This window comes from Loxodonta africana, chromosome 4, assembly GCF_030014295.1.
Source record: "Loxodonta africana isolate mLoxAfr1 chromosome 4, mLoxAfr1.hap2, whole genome shotgun sequence".
Taxonomy (NCBI): Eukaryota; Metazoa; Chordata; class Mammalia; order Proboscidea; family Elephantidae; genus Loxodonta; species Loxodonta africana.
The window spans coordinates 140,639,619-140,663,364 of record NC_087345.1 but is presented as its reverse complement, the minus strand read 5'-3'; the positions used below and the strand labels follow the sequence as shown (position 1 = coordinate 140,663,364).

The 23,746-nt window shown below is 37.2% G+C and overlaps 1 protein-coding gene across 6 annotated transcripts in view; it reads left to right on the top strand.

Moving 5' to 3' along the window:
* The first annotated feature begins 4,506 nt into the window (after positions 1 to 4,506).
* DCP1B (decapping mRNA 1B) overlaps positions 4,507 to 23,746 on the top strand; it is a 59,985-nt gene continuing 40,745 nt past the window's right edge. For 3 of the 6 annotated variants that reach the window (XM_064284784.1, XM_064284781.1, XM_064284782.1), the window contains exons 1-3: positions 4,507 to 4,671; positions 11,490 to 11,530; positions 17,387 to 17,514. In XM_064284784.1, coding sequence (XP_064140854.1) covers positions 4,522 to 4,671; positions 11,490 to 11,530; positions 17,387 to 17,514 — 319 coding nt within the window. In that variant the 5' untranslated portion in view covers positions 4,507 to 4,521. Of the gene's footprint in view, positions 4,672 to 4,758; positions 5,169 to 11,489; positions 11,531 to 17,386; positions 17,515 to 23,746 lie in introns of those variants that run through there. The other 3 variants (XM_023548985.2, XM_064284785.1, XM_023548988.2) reach the window with 3 other exon arrangements.

The following is a 23,746-nucleotide window of genomic DNA, read 5'->3' as shown; positions in this document are numbered from 1 at the left end:
ACTGCTGCAGCTGCATTTGAATGATCTTCTGCAAATTTTTACTTGCATATGATATCAATATTGTTCGATAATTTTTAAAATAGTTTTTATTGTGCTTTAAGTGAAAGTTTACAAATCAAGTCAGCCTCTCACACAAAAACTTACATACACCTTGCTACATACTCCCAATTACTCTCCCCTTAATGATACAGTCTGCTCTCTCCCTCCACTCTCTCTTTTCATGTCCATTTCACCAGCTTCTAACCCCCTCTACCCTCTTATCTCCCCTCCAGGCAGGAGATGCCAACATAGTCTCAAGTGTCCACCTGATCCAAGAGGCTCACTCCTCATCAGCTTGTTCAATAATTTTTGCATTCAGTTGGGTCACCTTTATTTGGAATAAACATAAACATGGATCTCACCCCTTCAGTTGGCCAGGTAGCTGTCTTCCAAAGTTCTTGACATAGATGAATAAGCACTTCCATTACTGAATCCATTCGTTGAAACATCTCAATTGGTATTCCTTCAATTCCTGGTGCCTTGTTTTTCACCAGTGCCTTCAGTGCAGTTTGGACCTCTTCCTTCAGTACCATAGGTTCCTGGTCATATGCTACTTCCTGAAATGATTAAATATAGACCAATTCTTTTTGGTATAATGACTCTATGTATTCCTTCCATCTTGTTTTGATGCTTCCTGTGTCATTTAATATTTTCCCTGTAGAATCCTTCAATATTGAAACTTGAGGCTTGAATTTTTCTTCAGTTCTGTCAGCTTGAGAAACGCTGAGCGTGTTCTTCTCTTTTGGTTTTCTAACTTCAGGTCTTTGCACATGTCATTATAATACTTTGTCTTCTCGAGCCACCCTTAGAAATCCTCTGTTCAGCTCTTTTACTTCAACATGTCTTCATTTCCCTTGAGCTACTCAACATTCAAGAGCAAGTTTCAGAGTCTCTTCTGATATCCATTTTGGTCTTTTCTTCCTTTCCTGTCTTTTTAATGACCTCTTTTGTCTTCACATATGATGTCCTTGATTTCATTCCACAACTTGTCTGGTCTTCGGTCATTAGTGTTCAATATGTCAAATCTATTCTTAAGATAGTCTCTAAATTCAGGTGGCATATACTCAAGGTCGTACTTTGGCTCTCATGGACTTGTTCTAATTTTTTTCAGCTTCAACTTGAACTTGCATATGAGCAGTTGATGGTGTATTGCACAGTCAGACCCCGGTCTTGTTCTGACTGATGATCTCTTTCCACAGATGTAGTTGATTTGATTCCTGTGTATTCCATCAAGAGAGGTCCATGTGTATAGTCACTGTTTACGTTGTTGAAAAAAGGTATTTGCAATGAAGAAGTCATTGGTCTTGCAAAATTCTATTATGTGATCTCCGGCATCATTTCTATTACCAAGGCCATATTTTTCAACTACTGATCCTTCTTCTTAGTTTCTGACTTTTGCATTCCAATCACCAGCAATTATCAATGCATTCTGATTGCATGTTCGATCAATTTCAGACTGCAGACGTTGGTAAAAATCTTCAATTTCTTTACCTTTTGCCTCAGTGGTTGGTGGGTAAATTTGAATAATAGTCGTATTAACTGGTCTTCATTGTAGATGTGTGGATTTTATCCCATCACTGACAGCATTGTTGTACTTTAGGACAGATCTTGAAATGTCCTTTTTGATGATGAATGCAACACCATTCCTCTTCAAGTAGTCATTTCCATCACAGTAGACTATATGATTGGCCAATTCAATATGGCCAATACCAGTCCATTTCAGCTCACTAATGCCTAGGATATCGATGTTTACATGTTCCATTTCATTTTTGACCATTTTCAATTTTCCTAGATTCATACATTCTACCTTCTGATTACTAATGGATATTTATGTCTTTTCCCCAACTTCAGGTGGTTTCACATATCAGTCAGATCTTTCCCCAAGCCTCCGGCATCAGTAGGACTCAGAATTCAAAATGGAGCTTAACCAAAAATTTAATAAACTTAAAATTCTGAATGTGATGATTATATTGCAATTTATTTAGGCAACTGTTTTGAGAAGCCACATGTTCCATATTCTATGATATTTCTGTATCAAATATAGTAAGAGTTAATAAGTGTGAATAAGGATCTCTGCGCAGTTGTTCTGATCTAACATTCAGTGCTGAATAAATGGTTTAGATCAGTGGTTCTCAATTTTTTAGTCTCAAGACCACTTTACAGTCTTAAAGATTATTGAGGACACCTTCCCAAAGAGCTTTGGTTTATGTTGTTGTTAGGTGCCGTGGAGTCAATTCTGACTCACAGCGGCCCTAGGTACAACAGAGTGAAACACTGCCTGGCCTTGAGCAGCCTCACAATTATTGCTATGCTTGAGCCCATCCTTGTAGCCACTGTGACAATCCATTTCTTTGAGGGTTTTCCTGTCTTTCCCTGACCCTCTACTTTACCAAGCATGATGTCTTTCTCCAGGGACTGGTCCCTCCTGATAACATGTCCAAAGTACGTGAGACAAAGTCTTGCCATCCTTGCTTCTAAGGAGCATTTTACCTGCACTTTTTCTAATACAGATTTGTCCATTCTTCTGGCAGTTCACAGTATGTGTACTCAATCTCTTTCACCAACACCTTAATTCAAAGACAGCAATTCTTTTTTTGGTTTGTTTACGTAGGTTATATTTATCTATATTACCATATTAGAAAATAAAGATAAGAACTTTAAAAATATCCTTTCATTCATTTTAAAATAACAATAATAAAGCTATTAAACGTAAATATAAAAAACCCATTTTTTTGAAAATAATTATTTTTTTAAAGAAAAAATGAGAATGTGGCGTTATTTTACAGTTTGCAAATCTCTTTAATGGCTGGCTTAATAGAAGACAACTGGGTTCTTATATCTGCTTCTGCTTGTATTATTTTGCTACATGTTGTTTTGGTTGAAGTATCATATCTTATGCAAATAACACACATCTTACACGTTTTTGCCAATCGTGCAATCCCCATGTGCATTATTTCCCTAGGCGTGCTATACATGTTATACGTATGGGTGCATTGTTTTCAAAACTATGGTAGATGAAGAAACTCTGGTCTCACCCAGATATGTAGTTGGAAAAGAGATGGGTATTTTAATAGTCTTTTCAGTTAACTGTGGATATTCTTTGATAATGCATCAAAACTTGACCAACCAGTGGTTTCTCAAAAGATAGTTATAATGTGTTACCTGAAACCTGTCCATTAACTTTTCATACTCTGCTATGTTAAAATCCATTAGTCTACCTTGTCCTTTAATGGATATTTTACCTATGCATGATGACATAACATCATACATTGATACATTGGTCATTTGTAAAATATTTGTTCACAGAGTTAAGCATATCTTTCAAATGGTCACACATTTTGTTATATTAAAAATAGCCATAGTTTGTCTGTCTTTTAAGTAAAAATAGTGTTAATGGGAAAAAAAATGGCTAGTTTAGCTTGCAACTCAAAGAAGCACAGAAGTGCTTTTCCTGGAGACAATTACAGTGAAACCTGTGAGAGCTGGAAGTCCAAGAGATTATCTTGTTTTTCTGGGTCTTACAACTTTTCCTCCTTTGACAGGGTGCAGTCTTAACACTTTTCTATCGCTATTAGTGGAAAATATTTTAGTTTTTCTTCCTTGAGAGGTTTCCACCTTACACAGGTTCTGGCTTTGTCAGGTTTTACTGTATACTTTGGTATGCAGAAGTTCTTTATGCATACTTCCCATTTTTTTTTACTCAGAATATTAAGAAGAAGCATACTCAAGGGTTGCGCTTTAATAAAATTATTTTTTTTTACTCTCAAGAACAATTTAAAGTCGCATTAGCTTTTTCCTTCATCTTTTCTGCAAATGTATGGCAGTGAAGAAAACGTTGATTACTAGTACAGTCTGGTGTTCTTGTCTTGATTTTTATGTTAAGGCACCAACACTTTAACCCACGGTTGCCTTTGTAAATGTCAACACAGTGAAAAAGTCAAATAACGTCTTAGCGTTGTTTTCACCTTGCAGAACCCCTGAAAGAGTCACTCTCAGGAACCCTCCTAAGAGTTCCATAGACCACAATCTGAGAAGCACTGGAAGTTGGCGTACGCAGAAATCACAGTTCTCTTTCCCTTCTGAGTTATTCATGCTTGAGGATTATATATGATTATAGGTTTTATTACTGAAGCGCCAAGGGAAGGAAATGCCAAGGCGTCGAACACATTCAAGAGGTGAATTCTACCGCGTCTACGGCTCAAAAGTTCAAGTTAGAAGAAAATCGCTTTAAGGAGAGGAAAAATAGGGATTCAGAGGGCAGGCTTTGCCTTGACGTTTCCAGTGGAACGATCTTCAGGGGGAAAGGAACGCTGTCATCGATTAGTAATGTCTTCCCTCCGCGGGCGGGAGGAATGGCTGAAGAAGGAAGGCCTCCCCAAGCTGCAGTCGGGATTTTTCGGGTTGCGAGGCAGCTCGCTCGTTCTGTGATCTATTGAGAGTGGCTTCCGAGAGCCCGGTGTTGATGTCGGGGAGGGAGGAAAGATGGCGGCGGTGGCGGCGGGCGGCCTGGTGGGGAAGGGGCTCGATATCAGCTTAGCGGCTCTGCAGCGCCACGACCCCTATATCAACCGCATCGTGGACGTGGCCAGCCAGGTGGCTCTGTACACTTTCGGCCATCGGGCCAACGAGTGGGTGCGTGCTGACGCGACGGGGCCGTGCAGACCCGGGCTGGGGGGGAACCGGGGGTTGTCAGACTCGGGGCTTGAGAACCCAGTGACGGGGAGGAGGCGCTGCGCCCGTGGGTGGCGGCGGATCGGGGACCTGAGGGCAAGCTGTGGAATTCTGGAGCCGTGGGCCCGGGGGCTTGGGGGAAGGGCTGGCCGATATGTGAAACCACCTGAAGTTGGGGAAAAGGCGGAAATATCTAAGATACCCCATGTTAGGAGACCGGACCGATCGGGTACGGGACCCTGAGAGCTGAAGGAAAGAAAGGACCTGGTGCCTTGAGACCAGAAGACTGATGAACTCCGAGAAAAATAAAGCAGAATTATGTGAAGTAAAAGTGGCTAGAGAAGGCAGGGACAGGGGACGAATAAAGAGGAAAGTTCTGTTCTGGAACATCAGTCTTAGATGGGCCGAAGTGAAATCAAACCTTGATAGAGGGGAGAAATCTGAAGTCGTAAACTCAGGTAAAAAAAAAAAAAAAACACTAAAAAAAGAGCGAACGTCGGGAAATAAAAGACAGGGGGGTTGGGTCTAACACTAAAAAAGAAGCTAATGTGCTTGGAAAGATTATTAAACCACAGTCCACCGAACCAAGATGAGTGTGCTATTTGAGTCCATTTGGGAGCCGAATTATTTTTATGTTCTTCTGAAAGCAGAGCCCCAATAAATAATAATGGAACGAAATTTAATTTCCTCACAATTGGTATGGGATGGGAGCTTAAGACGCTCAAGGTGTCTTGCTGAAGAATTGCTGCATTTATTTTTATAACCCACCCACTTGAATGTAGAGAGATGTATTTTTTTTCTCTCTTCCTCACAGTGGTTTTTGTCCCAAATAATAGCCACCCATCCATTATATAACTACCCACCAATTACTTTCAATAAATTACAAAACAGTATAGAGAACTGAGCCTGGATGAATGGATCTCAGATGAATATTTTTTATATCAGTATTCTCCAAGTCATTAACACCAAAATTTAAGGATGGAAATATCCATATTGAACAAATCTGTATTTTTTAACACCCACAAACATTGGTTTATATAGCCTACTTCTCTCAATATAGATCTTTAGGTGCCTGTAATAAAACTTATTTTTTTTTAATTTAAAAGAATTAACACAAAAATAAAAAGACAAGTCCTAAACTGGGAGAAGAAAATATATTTGCCCAAAGTTCTTAATTAAAGAAATGTACTGAAATTGGTTAAAGAGTTTAGCTCTGCTTTATTAGTAGCTAAACCAAAAGGGAAACCATGGAGAGTTCTTTAATATTCATTGTTCTATGATAGGTAGTATATCACTTGATCAGGTGAGAGGTTATTTCTCCCTGGCTTTCAGAGGGATTTGTCTCCTGGATCTTTATATAAAAGACATTGAGTAACAGTGGACAATCTCCTCAATGGCAATTAAAAAATACAAAGATATTCTGCATATGGCTATTATCCTGCTCTATTGAAAATGCCAAAGGTATAATGTCATAATTCTGTAAAGGAATTTCTGTAGTTAAGGATCATAGTTCTGTAAGCCAATTTGATGCTAGAATAGAGTGGAGAATGCTGAGAAACTGGTACACAATAAAGAAGAGAATTCCTCTTGAATTACAGTTCTTTCCTATAAGCTTGTGACAGGATCCATGCAATAGTTACCTGTTAAAATAGTTACAGAGGCTTATTAGACACCCAGTGAAGCCCATCTACTAAAGCCTCATCAAAAGGCAGAAGTGTCACAAAGCATTATTTACAGGAGTTATGTTTTCCTTCTTCCTGACTTGTTGCCTTCAGACAGGGCATAATTCATTCAGCAAAAGGTCATTCTTTCAACAAAGTATTAATCTTCAAGGCTGTGATAGCCAGAAAAAAAGATACCTAGTTCTGCTGCAGAATAGGTGCTGGGAGCAAACAAAAATTGTCACCGCTGTCTCCATATGCCATCACTTGAGGTCTCTGGATGGAGCCTTTTGAACATAAGACTAATAAAAGTATAAAGAACATTTCTTGAGAATGAAGAAGAGAGTATTTGTAGGAAGGTAGGTAAATGTAAAAAGAGTAATTCATATTACACTGAAAATAGATGAAGACTGACTTCAGGCCTTTAGAGGAGGAGGAATTAGGAATGAAGGGTAGACCGAATGAGCTGCTTTGCAGAAGGATTAAGAAAGGTTATGTCATGAGTAGAATAGGAATTTTAGAGCTAGGCCTGCTCCTTATTGCCAGGAAAGACTCTAAAAAAAAAAAAAAGGCATAGTGGTTAAGAGCTATGCTGCTAACCAAAAGGCTGGCAGTTTGAATCCACCAGGCACTCCTTGGAAATTATGGGGCAATTCTATTCTATACTATAGGGTCACTATGAGTCGGAATCAACTCGACGGCAATGTGTTTGGTTTTTGGTTTGGTGTGTCAGTAAAAAAATATGACACTTGTATTATTTTCACGAGAGCCCCTGGTGGTGTAGTGGTTAAGTGCTCTGCAGCTAACCAAAAGGTTTGCTGCTCAAACCTACCAGCCACCATGCAGGAAAGGATTGGTGATCTGTTCCTGCAAAGATTACAGCCTGGGAAACCCTGTAGGGCAGTTCTACTCTGTCCTGTAGAGTTGCTATGAGTGAAAATCAACTCCACGGTAACAGATTTAATTATTTTACCTCTCAGTCTTTAAAGCAGTGGTTTTCAACTGGAGTTGCCCTTGAGGGGACATATGGCAATGTCCAGAGACATTTGTGGTTGTCACGATTGGGGGGATGGATGTTACTGGCATCGAGAGGATAGAAGCCAGGGATGGTACCAAGCATCCTTCAGTGCACAAGACAGGCCCCGCAACAAAGATTTACCTGGCTTAAGATGTCAGTAGTACTGAGCTTTAGAGCCTCTACCTTAGAATGACTACCTTAAAGCGACTAGCACCCTGTTTCTGGCTAGTGGCTTTCAAACTTACCTGTGTTTTAAGATCACTCCCACCCAGTGTCATCGAGTCGATTCCAACTCATGGTGACCCTGTAAGACAGAGTTGAACTGCACCATAGAGTTTCCAAGGAGCGCCTGGAGGACTTGAACTGCCAACCCTTTGGTTAGCAGCCGTATCACTTAACCATTACGCCACCAGAAGTTTTTAAATATGCAAGGCAGCAAATCAAGATCTCTGGCTAGATGGCTCAGACATTTGGTATTTGTTAAAAGCTTCGTGGGTGACTCATATGCTACGCCTGAAAGATACAGATTTAGAAGGACAAATGAAGACCCATTGTTTTCATTATTTTAGTTTAAAACAATCAGTAAAATACAGATTGCTTTGAGTTGTCTCAAAAGTGTCAAATAGTGTGTTCAGTCCCAATAACTTGCAAAACAGCACTATTTTATATTTCGTTTTATTATTTTGAACTGCTAATTTTTTTTTGGCACTTGTTAGATTTTATAATGGAGTGTAGTAGGAAATTGTACTTCAAGAAATTAAACTAAAATATATACCTTGGGACTGTAAAAAAATACTTTTAACATGAACCAAAATCAAATCTGTTGCCATTGAGTCGATTCTGACTCATAGTCACCCTATAGGGCGGAATAGAACTGCCCCACAGAGTTTCCAAGGAGCGTCTGGTGGATACAAACTGCCAGCATTTTGGTTAGCCGCCGTAGCTCTTAATTACTACGCCACCAGGGTTTCCCTAATATTAGGAGGATCTAATAAAATCTTGTTTTAAATATTCCTTATACTGCAACCCTGGGCTTTGCACAGAAAGAAAAAAAATCTGGTTGCCCTTGGATAACTGTAGTGGGACTAGGAAAATGCATGAATTTGAGCTGTTTCAGCCATAATGGAGCAGAAATTTACATTTCCAAACCCCCCCTTATCTAGGTGTCATAGAACACTAAAATACGGTCTTTTGTTTGTTTGTTTTTAGTTAGGCCTGAGTTGTATAGACTGGTTATCTCTTTTCAATGTAGAAACTGAGACATAGAATAATAAACTAATTAGCCCAGTATGCTCTGGAGAGAATCTCACTCCAAGTCCCATATTGTAATCATGGAAGCATAATTTCTTTTTGTGAACAAGCGCATATTTATTGTGTGTAATGCTGCAGAAACATCTCAATTTTAAGAATTGCTTGTTATGAGTAAGAGAATAATTCCAGGAGAAACATATCTTTTACATTTTCTGATTCTAGATTTTTCAATTCTAAAATACGGCATTAAAGTACTTTTTTTTTTTTTTTTTGTATTATTCATCAAGGAAAAAAAGAAACAAGTCAAACTGTTAGCTTTATGTGTGCTGGTAGATGCACACATCGAGCCTGGGCAGCTCTAAGATGAAGCAGCCTAAAGGCAGATGCTGCAACAGGTGATCCTGACCACACACCTAGGGGCTTCAAAGCTCTAGTTTCCTCACCTGTATTTTGGCTTCAGTTTTCCATTAATATGGATGATACCAAATATTTCATTTTTATAAATATGCTCTAAAAGGCATTGTAGACTAACAAATACTTGCCATCTGTACCAGTAAAACTAAGAATGCCTACAAATTCTTAGATTGTATGGGTAGCATTTGTTGGACTGCGGTGGCCATTTTCTCAGTGATTAATAAATACTGTGATGGCTTGTGTTTAAAGCAATTCTCAGCGCTTAAAGTACACCTAGGATATAGATTTTTCCACAGGTACAAATTAACTTTTTTTTTTTTTAGCATAAAAGGATAAATAATGTTTCTTCTTTTTCTATTTTTTTCATTTTGACTTGGAGTATTTTTCAAAGCATAGTGGCAAATGAGCAATAAGGATACTTTTCACAATGCGTAGGAGTGATTTACACAAATGTCATAGTGAATCCAGTTTAAGGATGAAGAAACTGTAAAAGAAACCCTTACTTTACCTGTGCTTGTATATTAGTGCAAATACTGGCTAAAATTGTTTAAACTATTATGAATTGTCTTTCTAAAAGCGTATTCTGTATTAATTAGCATCTTGAGAGTAGACATCTTGTTAGTAAGTAATGATGTTTTCCAAAGTCATTTATTCTTAAAAAACAATGTTTGATGATAGTTTGGGCCACAGTAGATTTTATTTTCCTAATTTCTAAGATAGATCATGAGCAGAGAATATGTTATTGAACTAAGGTGGTGGTTCTCGAACCAGCATGTATCAGAATCTCTAGAGGGTTTAATAAAACACAAATAGCTGGGTACTACCCCCCGAGTCCAGTAGGTCTGGGGTACCAGTACGAGTTGCTGCAGAGTCGATTCTGACTTATGGTGACCCCATGTGTGTTAGAGTAGAACTGTATTCCATAGGGTTTTCGGTGATTGATTTTTTGGCAGTAGATTGCCAAGCCTTTCTTCTGAGGTACCTTTCGGTAAACTTGAACCTCCAACCTTTTGGTTAACAGTTGAGCTTTATAACTGGTTGCACCATCTGGGAACTCCAGGTCTGGGATGGGGCCAGATAATTTGTATTTCCAAAAAGTTTCCAGGTGGTGCTTGCTGATGCTGCTGAACTGTGAACTATACTTTGAGGACCACTGAAAACTGCTCAAAGTACTTGAGCATGTGAAGAGTATGCTTTCAGTTGTTTGTATGCCTTTTAAAAATTACTTCTTTTTACTTAGTGTATTTTTTACCAAATTTAAAAAGTACTTAAATTTTTAATTATCTTGGTAATGAAATTAATGATAAAATATTGGGGATTTAAAAAGAATGCTGAAGTGAAACTGTGTAATTAGGAAAAGTAATTTTAAATTCTGAATTATAATAATCTAATTACTATTTGGAGTCCCGGGATGGTGCAGGTGGTTAACACACTCAGTTGCTAACCCAAAGGCACCATGGAAGAAAGGCCTAAAGAACTACTTCCGAAAAATCAGCCAATGAAAAATTTATGGAGCACAGTTCTGCTCTGATACACATGGGGTCTCCATGGGTCAGAACTGACTGGACAGGAACTGGTTAATTACTAGTTAGTCAAACAAGTGGGTACTTAATATGTTTTTAGTATACATTGTATTGAACATTTTCATCAGGGCCTGGGTTCCAGCCTTTGGAGAAATGGAAAAGAAACCTAGCCAAATGAACTAACTGAACCATCATTTTTAACTTTCTCACCTGCCTCAGGCAAATTTCTCAAGTCCTAGCTTGGTAATACTTCTGTCTAACTTTATTCAAAGATCTTAGATCAAAACTTGACTCTAAATAGTCCACACCAAGTAGGGAATTTATTCATCAGATTGACAACTTTACAGCATCATTGCCCTCTTCCATCTAGTAGTCAAGCAGAGTTATTAGCAGATCATCTGCTCTCCTAGGTGACAGGATATGGCAGGAGAAAAATGAACCCAGAAAATAAAGAGAAAGATATTGAAATGCAGACACAAGTGATTTCTGCAGCTTGCCTTATACCCAATTTAGAGGGGGGAGGAAAAGGCAGCATACTTATTATAATCTCTTCTTTGTAATGAAATCCATGGAGCATGTTCACTTATTATTGTTTCAGTCAGAGGTGTGTTGCCATCCCTGTATTTGGTAAAGAGAGATAATGATGGTTTATTTTGTAAAGGACAAAAGGAGAATAACTGCTTCCTGCTGCTTAATCAGCAGTGCCACAGTTATGGCAGAGAACCTGCTTTCTCCTTTTCCTAAGAATAATCCCTCATGTTGCATATATTTGGCTCATTGCAGCTCCTGTTTGAAACTGAAAATAATTCCTATTGTTCTATAAGAAATTTATATTCTCCAACTTCTGTGAATTTTTACCATTAATGAAGAGAATGTACATATTTTGCTGTATATTTTGTTTTTATTTTTTAGGAAAAGACTGATGTGGAAGGAACCCTATTTGTTTATACAAGGTAAGAATATTTTACTTTTGTAAAGCAACTAAAAACCTTTGAAATAATATATTAGCTTAGTTGTGTCACTGTTCTACAAATGTGACTTTATTTCAAAGAGAAGTAAAAGAACTGAATCTTAGTTTGACATTATTAGTTGCCATAAGGAAGAGAATACTGAGTAATGTCATCTGGTATATTCTGGTGGATATTACTTTCAGAATATAATTTAAACCTCAATATAGATGACTGTATCATGTTTAAAATAGTACTAAATATTTATCTTTTGGTGATTCAAATGAACGGTAGAAAGGTCTTGAATATAATTCATTGACAAAGAGCTAGAAGTACACTGTTGAGAATTTTAGATTATTTAATCAGTATTTAGAAATAGGTTTTATTGGTTACGTTACCCTTTGACTCTTTAAAGAAGCATAATCCAGAATTGAAGATGTTTTTGAGTCCTCCATGGTCCAGTTAATAGAATACGTTTCAGTATAGATTTAATAAATTCATGTTTTTAATAATTTCTTTTTATCAGATATTGTTAACATCATGAGCACATAGAGACATATAGTATGTGTATTATCTTAATAGCTAAACTTTATTCACATAAATATTCACATAAAATGTCATAGCTAAAGTCTATCACCTTAAGTGCAGGTGTGAAGATGAAATACAAAGGCCTAGTACATACCCTTGGAGCCCTAGTGGTGCAGTGGTTAAGAGCTTGGCTGCTAGCCAAAAGGTCGGAGTTTCAAATCTACCAACTGTGCCTTGGAAACCCTATGAGGAAGTTCTGCTTTGTCCTATAGGTTCATTATGGATTGGAATTGACTCCATGGCAACGGGTTTGATTTTTTTTTTAGTGCATACCCTTATGGGGCCAACAGTTTCATTGAGGAGACAGCAAATACACATGTATAAATATATGTATGTGTGTATGTGTGTGTGTATATATGTAATATAGTATATGTATTTAGATATATATAGCATATCTAAATAATATGTCTAAATATATATATATATATATGGAGCCCTGGTGGTGCAGTGGTTAAGTGGTTGGCTACTAACTGAAAAGGTTGGCAGTTTGAACCCACCAGCTGCTGTGTGGGAGAAAGATGTGGCAGTCTACTTCCGTAATGATTTAGAGCCTTGCAAACTCTATGGGGAAGTTCTACTCTGTCCTCTAGGGTCACTATAAGTTAGAATCAACTCAGTGGCAATGGGTTATATATGTATTTCTTTTCTTATATATACATTTACATTTAAGATAAATCGCTATACAAGATAGACCATCATAAATGCCAGTTGATAGGTTATGAGCAGTAAGAGTGGGCTGCCATGATTATGGAAGTCTTTATAGAAGTAATGGGTCTTGAGTTGGGCCTTGGGAATAAAATAGAACTTAGCTTGCATAGAGGAGAGGGAAGGGCAGTCTCAATAGAAAGAATGGCATAAGCAGAGGCATAGAACCTAGTATGTTAAAGGGAAAGTAAGGACTATGACTCTTTGGTATGGAGGGTTTATATTGGTTTACATTGGTTAGAAGTTGGCAGTGAATGAATATAAAGAGATTTTGCTGGGCTTGGAATGGCAGACTACAGATTCTGAATTTTATTCCCTTAGCAGTAGGAAGTCATTGAAGGTTTATGAGCAGGGGAGTAATAGAGTTATGACAGAATGTATGGGGCATGTCAGAGTATTAACATTATGAGGATGCATTGGTTCTAGAATAAATTGGAGTTAGGGAGGAGATTGAAAAGATTATTGCAGTGGAGTAGATACGAGATGATGGAATCTAGAATGATAGAAGCTGAAGTGGAAATGAACAGATTTATCAAAAGACTACATGTATAGAGGGAATGGTGAAATTAAAAAATAACATTGAAGATTTTGAACAAGGAAGACTGGGGGGATAACAGAATTACCAGCAGAATGGAAAGATAGGAGGCTGAGAATCTGGTTTGAGGATAAGTGTTTATTTTGAAATGATAGCAGGGCATTCAAATAGAGATGTCCAGCCTCTCAGGATCGAGTCAGAGCTGAAGATATAGAAGTTAGTAGTCATCTGTATTAATATGATAGTTGAAACCATGAGAGAAAAAGTTCTCTGAAGGAGAGTGTTTAAAGAGGAAACTGTCAAGGGCTAAAGGTTGGGTTTAGGGGCCAGCAAGGATCCAGATAATCCGAGAAGCTGGACTATATGAAGAAGAATGAGGCATAGGGATTAAAGGAAGACTCATTAACTACCTTCGATATGCAGATGACACAACCTTGTTTACTGAAAGTGAAGAGGACTTGAAGCACTTAGTGATGAAGGTCAGACTACAGCCTTCAGTATGGATTACACCTTAACATAAAGAAAAGGAAAATCCTCACAACTGGACTAATAAGCAACATCATGATAAATGGAGAAAAGATTGAAGTTATCAAGAATTTCATTTTACTTGGATCTACAATCAGTGCCCACGGAAGCAGCAGTCAAGAAATCAAATGATGTATTGCATTGGGCGAATCTGCTGCAAAAGACCTCTTCAAAGTGCTAAAAAGCAAACATGTCACCTTGAAGACTAAGGTGCATCTGACCCAAGCCATGATATTTTCAGTTGCTGCATATGCATTCAAAAACTGCATGAATGAGGAAGACTGAAGAAGAATCGATACCCTTGGATTATGGTATTGGTGAAGAATATTGTATATACCATGGACTGCTAGAAGAATGAACAAATGTGTCTCAGAAGAGGTACAGCCAGAGTCCTCCTTAGAGACGAGGATGATGACAATTTGTCTCGTGTAATTTGAACATGTCGTCAGGAGGGACCAGTGCCTGGAGAAGGACATCATTCTTGGTAAAGTAGAGGGTCCACAGAAAAGAGGAAGACTCTCAATGAGATGAATTGACACAGTAGCTGCAACAGTGGGTTCAAACAGCAACAATTGTGAGGATGGTGCAGGAACAGGTAGTGTTTTGTTCTGTCATACATAGGGTTGCTATGAGCTGGAACCGACTCTAAGAAATCTGACAACAAAGGATACAGAGAATATCCAGCCAAAAGGATAAAGGCAGAATTAAAACAATATAAAGAGACAAGAAGGATGGTGGTGTATGTGTGTAGGTGCAGGGGGAAGTCAGCAATGAGAATGAAGGTCTGTTCAAGTGGAGGCTGCAGTGGGAGTGGAAAGAAGAATGGATTATCGAGGTCATCAGAATAGGTAACAAGGAGGTCAGATTATTAACCAGTAGTTTCAGAAAGATGGTGGGGAATGCCCAAGAATAACTGGATATATTAGGCTACATTATGCTCTAAAACATTCCAAATGCACCAGAGCATGCCACCAAGTGAGTTTATTCAGTACAGACTGCTCTTGAGAATTTTGAAGTCTGAAAAGAAAACCAAGCACACAATACACATTCTTATTCATTTCTCGCAACAACAAGTATTATTCTTCTTTTAAGAAGTGAAAGAAAAGATGTATACATATGCATTAATGATTTATTTTAGGGATTTTTAGTGTTTTTTTCAGCATGGAAGAATAAGAAATTATGCAAGTTTTCTCTTTTGTACCCAAACCAGATGTAGGTTTATATTTTCCAATACTCCAACCCCTAGTGGGGCTGTCAATTAAACAAACCATTAAATTGAGAACCAAATCCATCCATATCTCTTAATCTCTTCCCCCGATCTAACTTGTCAAGAGTGGGAGCCCCCTTCACCAAAAACAAAATCGAAACACACCAGATCCTATTCTACTGAGATCCTTCCTCAGTAGAGAATGGTAGAAAGCTCATGAAAACCTAAAGGAAGTTTTTGGTACAGGTAATGGAGCTAGCCGGTAATTATTTTGACCACTCTTATAGAAGTTGCTTTAGATCAATTGACACATTTATACCTTGTGCCTGTCTTATAAATTATGAGATGGTATAGTCCCTGGGTGGTGCAAACATGTAACACACTTGGTTGCTAACTGAAAAGCTGGAGGTTCAAGTCCACCCAGAGGCAGCTCAGAAGGCTGTCAGTCAGCCACTGCAAGCCCTTTGGAGTGCAGCCATACTCTGGCACATGGGGGTCACCATGAGTAGTAGCAGTCAATTCGATGGCAACTGGTGTAGTACTCATACTATTAAAGAGGCGAGATCCTGTCGTGATAATGAAATACTTGGAAAATCAAATTCTGATTCTTGTTTTAAAACAGCCAATTCCATTTAAAAAATTATTTCTGTACTTTTTTTCCTCCCATGTCTTCCTGTATGAGAGTTTATAGAGACACCCACTGGTGATTTCTGAGCTTGACACTTCCAGGGGGACCCTGTCTATCAGAGCTCTTCGAGAGTAAATTTTCATTCTTCCTTCCCATTTAAGTTGAAATGATTATCATGATTATTTCTAGTATCTACCACCACTTTACTTCATTGTAAAATAAACTAGGCAAGGATTGCCTTCCATAAATTTTAAAATTGGAGGTTTCAAAAGAAAATCTTGTAAGTGGTTGTGTGGTAGTAATTCAAGAATCTGTATCTTCTTTATCAGCATCGAATTGTTAGAGGTGGAATAAAACTAAGATATGAACACCTCTTCTTGCTGCTCATGATAGTATTCCTGTGGGTTTGTTAACCCTAGTTTGAAGTAAATAACTGAATTCTGCTTGTTTCAGTTTCAGTGTTTAAGCATGTGATGTTTCACTTGTCACCAGAAGTTTCACAGTTGAATTACCCTATGGCTGTCACTCACGAGTAGACAAATGCACATGTGCTTGTTAGAGTTTACACTCTGTATGATTTGGATTCTTTCTGCCTGGCAGAGAGTAGGCGTTCAAGGTTTGTTGAATGAAATGAAAAATAAAAGTCACTAAGTGCCACGTTTTCATGGAGAAAAGCTTTTATGCTAGCTTATGCATGAAGCTGTTTGCTTTATATTGAAGGGAATGACATATCTTGTCTTCGCATTAAGCTACATAAAGTTTTAATTATACTGTATCTCCTCACAGGTTGATTGACCAGAGTTGTGTCATTTGATTAAGAGATTTTGCAGCATGCAATTTCAGATTAATACTAAAATTCTCTCTGAACATTTTCTTCATGTAATTGTGATGTACACTCTGTATTAACGACCAAGATTCTTTGAAAATACCTGCCAGTACTTTAAAAAGAAAGTAGGTACCTTCATACCAAAACCCATTGCCATGGAGTTGATTCTGACTTGTAGTGACCCTATAGGACAGAGTAGAAGCACCCCATAGGGTTTCCAAGGAGTGGCTGGTGAACTTAAACTGCCAATCTTTTGGCTAGCAGCCCAAGCTCTTAACCACTGTGCCACCAGGGCTCCATGTATGTATGTATATCTGTGTGTGTATATATATGTGTGTGTGTATGTATATACATATATACACATATATATATTTATACGGGGCCCTGGTGGCAGAGTGGTTAAACATTTGGCTCTTAACCAAAAGGTTGGCAGCTTGAATCCACTGGCTGCTCCTTGGAAACTCTATGGGGCAGTTATACTCTGTCCTATAGGATTGCTAGGAATTGGAATCGACTCTACAGCAAAGGGTTTAGTTTTTGGGTTTTATACATATATACGTATACATATGTGCACAGACACAAATAATTAAGTAGGACTTGATTTTATCAAAGGAATGGTAATGACAGTCATGCTGTATTACATATGAATTAGTAGATAAATGCCAATAGTAAATGTTGCTTTATGTGTATACTGTCTATTTGCATAAAGCCATATATATATATGTGTGTGTATATATATATACATATATGTAAAAAGGTTGACAGACGCATCAGAATATAGTTATTCTATAAGTATAGTATACTGAGCCACTTGTCTTTTGATATCCCTTCCATCCCTGGTGCTTTAGGTCTGCTTCTCCAAAGCATGGATTCACCATTATGAATAGGCTGAGCATGGAAAATAGGACAGAACCCATTACTAAAGACCTGGATTTCCAACTCCAGGACCCTTTCCTTCTCTACAGAAATGCCAGATGTGAGTCTTCTTGATGCATTGGGTAGTTTTATTTCTGAAGTTTGGCTGTATATTTAGAATTGTACAGTATGTATCTTGGTTTTTGTGTTTAGTATCAGTGACTCCGGGGGTTAGCTTGGGAAATGCATGCCTAATTAAAGGAATAACTTCTTCCTTGGAAAAGTTTCAATGAAAACAATGTGAATGTGAAGATATAAGTATTTAAACCCTGTCTCCTGTAGCTATACCATTGTGTATTGTGAACCCATCAGAGATTTTAACCCAAGCAGGGCCGGGTAAAGGGAACTCTTGACCAGAAGACTGCAAAGGGGGCACAGAAAACAGAATTAATGGTTCAACTGTTGGTACTTTTTCTTCGTGTATCAATCAATTCTGATCAAGAATCCTGACAAGGAGTTTGAGAGAGAGGGCCTGTACTTTAGAAAAGCTGCCTTTTGAATACATAACAAACGAAGATCCAAAGTTCAAAGAGTTCTTGGTCAATAAGAATTTCATAACACTTCATAATATTGAAATTATATTAGGTAACTAAATGGTCCTTGTCAGACTCGAAGTGGGATAGCAATCTGCTATCCAATATTCTATCTCCATTTTACTCTTGTATCTTATCTGACCACTTGTGTTGGACTGTTGGGCAGCCCAAAGAAAAAACTGATGAAAAAATACATGAACTGCAAGAGCACCTCCATACACTAAAAGCAAAACGTACTAATAAATACCTAAATGTGTTTGTGCGTGCATATCCACTTGTGCTTTGTGAATGGCTCACAGGAAGACCTTGCTATTAAGAAGCGTCCTTTATACATTTTTCAGCCTACTCTTTGAGCTGTTTGCCTATTGTATACTAAGACCAAAAACCAAACTCGTTGCCATCGAGTCAATTCTGACTCATAGCAACCCTGTCGGACAGAGTAGAACTGAACTATGCACTGAACTAAGTGTAAAATGAACTATGTGGCAAGTGTAAAAGGAACATTAATGGTGCAAAAGATACCATTAATGTTATACGTTATATTGATTTACATGTTGAAATGATAATATTTGGGCTATATTGGGTTAAATAAAATTTATTATTAAACTTAATTTCATCTGCTTCTTTTTACTTTTTTAATGTGAAATTACATACATGACACCTGTACAGTGTGGTTTATGTTATATTTCTGTTAAATACCATTCTAGGCATTTTCATTGATTTTACTATATTGAATCATCTCAACTTTGTAGATAGATATTATCACTGCCATTTTGCAGATGAGAAAACTGAGGCTCAGTGAGGTGTCAAACCTGTATACAAATCCACAAATTCTGATTTCAGTTCCATTGCTGTCTCTAGTATTAAGCAAGAATGCAAACTGAAGACAGCCTTTGGGATGAATATTAAAATGTTTCTATTGAATTTCCATAAGAAAGAAACGAAATTGGAACAACAAAGAATGGAAGGAATGAATCTATTAACCTTTCTGGGTTCACTTTGCCTTTTTTTGTCCTCCTTAATATCTGAGACTGACTTCCTTTGCAGCCACAGTCATTTGGTTTTAGTTTATTTATACAAATCTTTTCAACACCTGTCATCAAATGTGCACGTGAGGGTTTACCAGAGGTGATTTTAGAGTCTGAGTTTCCTCTCAATATTTTTAATATAATTCAAATATTTTATGTAATAATTGTATGTGGTTTACATACTCTTAATGACCTATCAATTAGTTCGACATCCTTTGGGCAAAGAACCCAGCTTCACTCAGGACTGGTTTTCTTTTTAAGAAGACTTCATTCCCTCAAAATCTCAGTAGTCAAGGATCACTCTGTATGGTCTTGGCATTGTTTTGGCCTGTGCATGTCATAGGCCATATTTGGACATGTCAGGTACACAGAGGTAGAGTTGACACAGATTTGTGGTGAGTTCTCTCACAGAGTTTTTTCAGATTCATTAGTATCTAAGGAGGTAACTATTCTCTTGAATCGGATGAATTGAGAAGAACAAAATAAAGAAGTGAAAATTACAAACTGTTCATTTAATCAGAAGAAAAAAAGATGTTTGATAAATAAATAACTTTGGATTTTGATCAAACACAACGTTTATAAATTAAAAGATTTAGAGTCTTTAAGTTTTGTGGTAATGGGATTTGACCTGTATAGATTTATAAGCGCCTATTTTTTTTAAGATAGCTATCACAACTGGCACAAAAAAATTAATTTAGTCAACAAGCATTAACTGATCATTTACTATCCTCTAAGCACTACATTGAGGCTTTTTATGGATTACCTTATTTAATTCTCCTAACTTTTTTTTTTTTTAACTTTTTATTGTAAATACTATTATTCCTGTTTTATAAGTGAGGAAACTGCAGTTAAAGGGATTTTGTAATTTACCATGGCCTGTGACTATTTTGGGAGCCCTGGTGGCACAGTGACTAAGAGCTAGGCTGTTAGCCAAAAGGTCAGCAGTTCGAATCCACCAGCTGCTCCTTGGAAACCCTATGGGGCAGTTCTTTTCTGTCCTGTAGGGTTGCTTTGAGTTGCAGTCGACTCCACAGCAGTGAGTTTGGGGTTTGGGGTGACTATTTTGAGATGGAAACAGCATTTGAACTGAGAAAGCCTAACTTCAAAACCCCAGTCCTAAGCCAGTGAAAGTACTAACAAAAATAATGTGTTTGAGCAAAGTTTGTCTTTTAAGAAATAGCTTCATCTTTCTAGTGTACACTCCAAAGTTTAAAAATCAAGTTTCTTTTTAAAGTTGAGAACCTATTGTATCTCAGTTACTAGAGAGGAGAATTTTAAATAAAAACTAATGTAACGAAAGCTGAATTTGATGATTCCTTTTATTATTCCCCTATGGTAACCCTTTAGGAGTCCTGGCGGTACAACAGTTAAGCACTCAACTGCATACCCAAAAGTGGACGGTTCGAACTCACTCAGATGGTTGTATTAAAAAAGAAATACAATTAAAATCCTGCACTGGCATTTGTAGGAACTGGAAAGTGCTATAAATAATGGAAAATGATACACTGAATGAAAATGATAATTACAGACAGTCTCCATCTTTCAAACTGATCATTGTCTAAAAGTTCTCTTTTAAAGTGATTGGTTGCTGGACTTTTGGTTAAACATGGTAGATTGATCATACTCATCTCTAGGTCTTCTGAAATTATTGAAATGACAGGAAAGGATTAAAAAAGACATAAACCCACAAGGGTGGAGGATAAATTCCATGGGAAGGATGGAATAAACAAAGAGGAAGACATGCTGTGGTAGTTTTATTGTTGTTCATGATTATTACTTTTGCCTCACTGCAGAGGGATTGGGTATCTCTGCTGTGTTGATGTCAGACTTGACTTTATGACTTGTGGCCCCTTGCCCCACTGACTTTAGTATTGAAAGAGAACTAAACCCTCCTCAGTAGATTAAAAAATCAAGAAATAGTGTAAACACAATATATATATAAAAAAAGATTTAAATACCAGAAGAAAAGTTGTATGGATAATAAATGGGGAGCAGTAATAGCTCTCATGGTTAAGGTTGTAGCAATCAGAATGGGGAGGCTAGAAAAGAGTTCTGCTGTGTGTTGTTATAATCCTTACAGTGTTATTTGACTATGTACATGTATTATTTTGATTAAAATTAAAATATCTAATTGGATATCATAATACATTCTCTCATAAAAACATTATTTTTGTTGGTTGTTAGTTTTCTAAGTCAACTCACAAAAGCTTTTTAGCTCATTGTGTACCTACCTAGGAGCTCTGATGGTTTAATGGTTAAGAGCTCAACTGCTAACCAAAAGGTTAGCAGTTCGAATCCACCAGCCACTCCTTGGAAACCCTATGGAGCTGTTATACTCTGTGAGTCAGAATTTGCATTGACTCAGTGACAATAGGTTTGGTTCCTACCTAAAGAATAGCATTATAATGATGTGCCTAAGAATACAACACTAGCATTTATAGCATTATTTCTGTAGGAAAGTGCATTCAAGAATACAACTTGCGTAGACCCCAAGAGTATAACCTTCTACAGCAGGGCACTAGTGCCCGTTTGTATTCATTTTTAAAGCTAAGAATTCCTGTAACTCATGTTTTAGAACATATGGTAATAGTAAACTTTGAAACGTTTATAGCCAGTTGCTAAATCTCAGTTCTGTAATGGTTTTGCATCTCTCCCCTCCTTTTCATTTTCGTATCTATTCTAGTTCAGGCTTTTGTTACCTGTTACATGAGCTATTTCATAACCCTCATAACAAAAAGAGGCTAAGCTTCAGGCACCAGCCAAAATAGAGTAATTTCATTATAGTGTATCTCTCCCACTGATTACAACTAAAAGTTCAGGTCAGAATACCAAAAGCAACTACCTGAGGACTCTGAAAAATCAACAATAATAGGTATATTGGGGAGGAAATTCAAAACTTGACAAATAGCCAGTGTATTGTAGTTCCTAGAGCAACTGCTTAGAGAGAGAAAACCAATAGTTAAAATAGCAAAAAAAAAAAAAAAAAATCAAATAATACAAAAGAAGGCAAGAAAGGGGTAACAGCAGAATGAAAAACAGTAGACAAACAGAAAACAAAAAACAAAATCTAATCACATCAATAAAAAACCAAACCCATTGCCATTGAGTAGATTCTGACTCACAGCGATCCTATAGGACAGAGTAGAACTGTCCCATAGGGTTTCCAAGGCTGTAATCTTTACAGAAGCAGACTGCCACATCTTTCCCCTGTGGAGCAGCTGGTGGGTTCGAACTGCCAACCTTGAGGTTAGCAGCCAAGCACTTAATCATTTTGTCACTAACCACATCAATAGTTACATTAAATATAAATGGTCTAAACATAGTAGCCAAAAGAGATTGTCAAATTGGATAAAAAAGCAAGACCCAACTGTATGCTGTCTATAAGAAACCCCTTTTAAATGTAGTGATACAGATAGATTAAAGATAAAAGGATGGAAAAAGTCATACTATGCAAACATTAGTTAAAAGAAAGCTCCCAAGAACCCAGTGCCCTCAAGTCGATTCCATAGCGACCCTATAGGACGGAGTAGAACTGCCCCATAGAGTTTCCAAGGAGCGCCTGGTGGATTCGAACTGCCGACCTTTTGATTAGCAGCCATAGCACTTAACCACTACGCCACCAGGGTTTCCAAAAGAAAGCTAGAATGGTTATATTAGTATCAGACAAAGTACACTGAAGAACAAAGAAAAGTCATAGAGATAAAGAAGGACATTACATAATGATAAAAAGGTCAATTCACCAGAAAGATAAAACAATCATAAATTATATGTAACAAACAACAGAGGTTCACAATATAAGAAGCAAAAACCAACAGAACTGAAAAGAGAAATTTATTTACAGTTATACTTGGAGACTTCAGTATTCTGCTTACCATAATCAATAGAACAAGTAAATAGAAAACAAGGATATAGAAGACCTGAACAACAATATCAACCTAGACCTAACAGACATATACAGAACACTCCATCCAACAACAGCAGAATATGTATCCATCTAAAGTGCACATGGGACATTCACCAAAATAGGCCTTATTGTGGACCATAAAGTAAACCTTAAGATTTTTAAAAGAATTGAAACCATGCAAAGGATGCTCTTTGACCACAAGGAATTAAACTAGAAATCAATAACAGAATGGTGTCTGGAAAATCCCCAAATATTTAGAAATGAAACTGCACATTTTTAAATAATCCATGTGTCTAAGAGGAAGAGAAATTAGAAAATATTTTAACTGAATGAAAATAGAACGTAACAGAATTTGTCAGATGCAGCTAAAGTTGGTCTTAGAGATTTGTACCATCAAATACTTATATTAAAAAAGAACACAGGTCTCAAATCAAAAACTCAGGCTTCTACCTTAAGAAACTGGAAAAAGTTTCTTAAACCCAAAGAAAGAAGGAAATAATAGAAATAAGAGCAAAAATCAATGAAATAGAAAACAGGAAAACAATAGAGAAAGTCAGTGAAATCAAAAGCTGGTTCTTTAAAAAGTATCAATAAAATTGATAACCCCCTGATTGGACTGATTAAAAAAAAAAAAGAGGAAGAAGACACAAAAGAACAATATTGGGAATGAAAAAGTAGGTATCTATAGACATTAAAAAGATAATAAGGTAGTACAACTATGCCCATAAATTAGAGAATTTAAATGAAATGAACCAATTCCTTGAAAAACAGAAATCACCAAAATTCACTCAAGGAGAAACAGAAAACCTGCATTGTGGACTGAATTGT